At 39.1% G+C, this 5,803-nt stretch overlaps 1 protein-coding gene across 1 annotated transcript in view; it reads right to left on the bottom strand.

The window, feature by feature from the left end:
- Nucleotides 1-4,865: 4,865 nt before the first annotated feature.
- Nucleotides 4,866-5,803, bottom strand: part of TCHH (trichohyalin) — a 4,532-nt gene continuing 3,594 nt past the window's right edge. The window contains exon 3 of the mRNA XM_044914348.1: nucleotides 4,866-5,803. This exon is cut by the window's right edge and continues 470 nt beyond it. Within this exon, the coding sequence (XP_044770283.1) occupies nucleotides 5,501-5,803 (303 nt within the window). The 3' untranslated portion in view covers nucleotides 4,866-5,500.

Below are 5,803 nucleotides of genomic sequence, written 5' to 3' on the forward strand. Positions count from 1 at the left end.
GTCTATTTTTGTGCCAGTTCCATATTGTTTTGATGACTAGAGCTTTGTAATACAACAGTTATTTTAAAACATCTTCACTCCCTTTGGTTATCTGACAACCTCCTCCCCCTCCACTCTTGGAAGATGGTCCGGCCTGTTTACTTCATAAAGAAAATAAAAGTCATCAGAGGAGAACCCCTTAACTTTCTTCCACCAAACTACAAACTTACTGGCATCTATTTACATGCATGGTTTCTTTCTATGACATTAGAAAAGGTATCCATCTAAGCCTAATCTCTCTTTCTCTCTGGATCCTGTTTTTTCCTCCCTTTTCAAGAAATCTTCTATTTTGATAATTCCCTCTATTTTCTATACTGCAGTCTCTCTTTATTGGTTCCTTCCCATCAGCATTTACATCTGCTCAAGTCTCTCCTATTTTATAAAATCCTGCGTTGTGCCCAAAACCCCATCCAACCTTTCTCCTCCCCTTCATGAACATTTAGTAATGCTCAACATTGAGGAGTTTTCAAAATACAAGAAGGGGCTTAGGGCTTCAGTATTCAGAAGGGAGGGATGATATGTTAGATGGACAGGAGAAACCTTGGACTAAACGAAATATAAGGGTTATAGTAATTCATGTGACAAATATTTACTGAATGCCTACATTCTCACACCTCCTTGGCTTCATAGGGACTAGGAACTTTTGAAATCCTAGGTGAAATTTTTGAGTATGTATATTTTTCTAGTGAGACAGTCCACATATTTCATCAGAATTTCATAGAGTTCTATTGCTTATTGTTTATCATGGAAAGAATATACAAAATAAATAATTCCAAATTGTAGTCTCTGCTTTCAATATCTTTACAATCTATTTGGGAGATGAAGCAAGTAAAAAGCCAACTAAGGCAGAATGTTGTAATCAATTAATGAGTAGTAAAGATGATAGATATCTTAGAATCTCAGTGAATGAATGTGTATCAGAATGATTAGGGAAGATTTTAGGAAAGAGGTGGGACTCAACCTGGGTCTTTTAAACTGAGTAGAAAGTATCCAGGTAGATAGGGAGGGAGGCATTCCAAATAGATAAAATTATGCCAATACGTTTTTGAAGGAAGGACAATCATAAGGTGTCCTGATAACAACACAGACTTAGTCTGCTTTTAACAACATGGTTGGTTCAAGAGATATTGAGGAGGCCAGGGTTAGAAGGTGTATTATCAGGAGAATGTGGAGGACCTTAAATTCCAAACTGAAGATCTTAGACTATCTTGCAGAAAATGACACACCCATTTTTTCTTTTAAAGGGGAGTGATGACAAATAGAAATAAAATTTTTAAAAGTTTTTGTAATTCGAGTGCTTGCCATGGATGTCCTGATGGTTCAGAAAATGATAACCTATTCAGAAATCTATCTTTTGCATTAATTTTAGGTTACTGCATGTCACTGTCAGCTCTTAACTGACAAGGGAAATGTGCTTATTATATATTACATAGATCACAATCTTCAGAGGCTTATAGTACCAGTACACTTGCTGAACAGACTAATTACTGTGACTGAATGAAAATATTAACAATGTGTAATTAGTGCAGAAGATGGAACAGAGATGGGTTCACACTTAACTAATGGCCACTGACTTTTACTTTGAGTGGAACCAAGTTCCAGGACTTAATTTCTCCTCTGAAACAAGTAGAAGTAATTAAGTGTATATGTGAAGTTCATAAATCAGAAGGCTAATGGTCTTTAGTAGAACAAGGATCATAGAAAATGAGGTAGGTTTAGGGTCTTCTCCCTTAATGAATAAACCTGGGATGATAGGAAACCACTCTGGAGAGGAATTTGGGAGATAAACGGAAGGAACAATCAGAACCAGATCTGATTGGCTAGAAAGGCAAGATCTTTGAAGCTAGAACTAGGCTCTGATGATCACCATCAGTTAATTCTTTTTCCTGCTTTCTCTTAGCTCAAGGTAGAAACTGGGGTGAGGCATTATTTGACTTGCTTTTAGAGTTTCAGTTGAACAAACTGATTGTAAGAATTAATTTTTTTCCGGTCCTAGGAATAACCTTGGTGATAGCTATTTCAACCTCATAGTTCAAAATACTAAACGAGGCCCAGAAAGCCTAAGTGATTTGCACAAGGATACACAGATAGTAAAGTGAAGGAACAGGTGAGAAGGACTATTTCACTACTGTATGTATAGTGCCTTAGAATGCTTTGCATATAGCAAGAACTCAATAAAGAAATATTTGCTGAAGGAATGAATGAATGAACTCCAGGCTTCTGATTCCTTGTAGCAGTCTTTCCACTGCACCATAGAAACTATGGCAGATTTAGTGAAGTGTCTTTGAGGAACCAGGATCTGCTTGTAAAATGTCAAAGGATAAATAAAAATCATCACATTATAATACAGATGTTTCCCTAGCAACATAACCTCACCTTACATGGTGTATTAGTGTGCTAGAGCTATCATAACAAAGTGCCACAGACTGGGTGGTTTAACCAACATAAATTTATTTTCTTATAGTTCTGGATGTTAGAAGTGTAAGATCAAGATGTTGGGATGGTTGGTTTCTTCTGAGGGCCATGAGAGAAGGATCTGTTCCGAGGATCTCTATCCTTGGCTTGTAGATGGCCATTTTCTTCCTGTATCTTCATATCATTTTTCCTCCCTCCATGTCTGTGTCCAAATTTCCTCCTCTTATAAGGACAACATTCGTATTGGATTAGTGCCTACCTAGTGACCTCATTTTAATTTAATTACTTATTTAAATACTGCATCTCCAAATATGGCTACATAATAATGTGCTGAGGTTAGAATTTCAACATATGAACCTGTAGAGAGGACATAATTCAGCCCATAACATGGAGACCAGCTTTTCCATCACAGATCATATGTATTAAACTCTCAATCCCATTCCCTAGTAGCAGCCAGTTGATGTTAATAGAGCTCCCAGTTTATAGTTAAGCAGCCAGTTGCCCAACAGCCTCAAGGTTCTGCCCATGCGTGTACATTATTCAGGTGGAACAGGAAGATTGGCTTGCCAGCCTGTTCTCTTGCCAGCCACTAAAAGAAGAGCCACAGGGCATGGACTGGCTGACATTTTTTTTCCCTAACAACATGTTATTATAACTGTGATGAAACCATACTTTCTTCTTTGGAAATTGGCCCTTCTCTCATCTTGTAAAGTGCTACAAGAAGTCTGAAGGGCTTTGTTTTTGTTATAGTTGAACTGTAGCTTAGATGATGAGTGTATATTTCAGGAGTATCCTGGGGCTGATATTTATAAGGAGGCTCTGAAATGAGTGCCCATTGAGAGGATCCTGGGGAAAGCCCCTGCAGCTCTTCTAGGGTTTCTGTGAAGATTAAGTAAGGAAAAGCTTACACTTGCCTTAAAGAGAAAAATAGTTTTGCAGTTAGAAATCATTTGAAAGAGATGGAGTTCCAAGGTAGTATCAGGGGATTCCCAGGTTCTGTCTTTTGTGGGTATCTGCTATTTGTGTTAAAGTGAGAGAGAGGCTGGTGCTCCTTGCAGAAAATGTCACCTTACTCTATTGGAATGATTTTCAGGAGCTATAGGCTTCGCTTTATTGTCTCTACCATTGATCCAAATGTTAAGTGTCTGTAACTTAGAACATCTTCTCACCCATGACCCTCACAATTAGAAATGATCCTTTCCTGGATCAGGGCCTTCTTGGACTTATTCCTAGTTACTAAGATATGAATGCTGAATATAGACTTCAGCAGGTGGCAGAGGAGTGTTTGGATTATTAGATAACAATTTTATACTTTGGCCTAATTAGTATTAAGCATCTTTTTTTTTTAAAGATTTTATTTATTTGACAGAGAGAGAGACACAGCGAGAGAGGGAACACAAGCAGGGAGAGTAGGAGCAGGAGAAGCAGGCTTCCCCCGGAGCAGGGAGCCCAATGCGGGGCTCGATCTCAGGACCCTGGGATCATGACCTGAGCCGAAGGCAGACCCTTAACAGCTGAGTCACCCAGGCGCCCCAGTATTAAGCATCTTCTGACTGTGTCACCTCATGGATTATGTTGCTTAAGTCAACAGGTCATCTGTAATTTCTGTAATATTGAGCTGAACTTTCAGGCCATTTTTTATTCTTGGCTTATCAGACACCAGATACCAAGAAGCTGCTGTATTCTCAGAAGGAAGAATTAACAAACACATTATACAAATAATTTTGTACAATGTCATGACTAGTGAGTCACTGCAAGGATAGAAAGCTGTGGGGTCAAGAATAAAAATGCTTGGAAAGAGAATTGTAGCTTGGAGATGGAAATAATGTAGGGTTCAACCTAACAGGGAAAAAGTGGTAGGGGAAAATAGGTTTTTTTTTTTTTCCTTTTTCATATTTAAACATAGACAATAGTAGCCAAATACCCTTATGTGGGAGCTTATATCAGTTACAGACCATTAGATTTTGAATTATGATTGGATGCATAATCAAAACAGACAAAAATAATTGTTTGCCAAACATTTATTATTTTTTACACAGTCCAATCATTTCAACAAGAATGTCTCCAAAGTAGTATCAATAGGCCTCAAAGGATTGTGGGCTGATGAGTCTCACCCAAGGGCCTCTAGGAATTTGCCCTTCTGTTCACAAATTTTCCCTTTGCCTCCCCCGAAATGCTGTGATCTCTTATTGGCTCTAGAGCTAAATAGATGTTTACAGGATACTGAGCAGGTTTCCTCTCAGTTAAAATGAACAAAGGTAGTAATATTCTCAAACTCATCAAAGACTGGGGGAAGAGAACTGAGCACTACAGACTACAGTAGACAGTTTTAAAATTTGAACTCTGGAGTTGTTTGAGAAACATCTTGCTTTTGCTTCATGAGATTTTAAGTGCTTATGAAGTGTGAAAAAAAATCTAATTCAAATTCTAAGTCTTGAAGCTAAATAAAGATACTTCTTCCAGTTAGGGACTGATTTCAGAGGGAATTTTTCTGTAGAAGTCACTCCCCCTGTGCTATTCAAGGGCTGTAAAAATTCAGTCCCCTTGCAGAATCTGTGCTAATTACGCCACAAAAGCGAGTCTATTTGGAGGTAAATATTAATGTACTTTAGGCTCAAGAAGAAATGCCAACTGGAACATTAAAAATATTTGAACTCTCCAAAAGATGGATCAACCATTAAAAAAACAGACCCAGTTCTTTTGAATCTTAAATCATATTATTCTTGTTACTTTTCAAAGCAATAAATTAATGTTCCCCAAACAAAACTCCTTAAACAAATTAAATGATTTATATTTTTAAAAAATGCACACCACATCTGCACCAAAGAGCAAAGACACCCTGCAGTAAAGAATTATTTCAGGAAGAATAAAAGGCAAGAGTACAAGGTACATGAAATGAGTGTAGTTTAAGGTTTTGGAAAAAAAAGATTTTAGAACATCAGAGAGTTCTCCCACAACCAGAAACATTTGAGTCATTTGGTATCCAGTGTTTCTCGTTTTCCTTTGCTGGAAGCTTTGGCAGGTGTCCGGGTATTGGCAGCATCTCTTATGGGCGGTACTGAGATCTCTGCTCTTGGATGTACTCGTACAGAGGGCTGGAGCGCACCGGGACACTGGCAAACTGACGCTTGCTCGGCTCCAGAGCCTGCTGACTGCCCTTGTCTCCTTCCTCCCAGACACCGCGCCGCCTCTGCTCCTCCTCCTGCTGGCGGCGCAGCTGTTCTTCCCTTTCCTGCAGGAGCTGCTCCTCCTCACGGAACTTCCTGTCGCGCTCCTGGCGAAGCTGTTGCTCACGTTCCCTACGGCGCAGCTGTTCTTCCCTTTCCTGCAGGAGCTGCTCCTCCTCGCG

Source organism: Neomonachus schauinslandi, chromosome 4 (genome assembly GCF_002201575.2).
Source record: "Neomonachus schauinslandi chromosome 4, ASM220157v2, whole genome shotgun sequence".
Taxonomy (NCBI): Eukaryota; Metazoa; Chordata; class Mammalia; order Carnivora; family Phocidae; genus Neomonachus; species Neomonachus schauinslandi.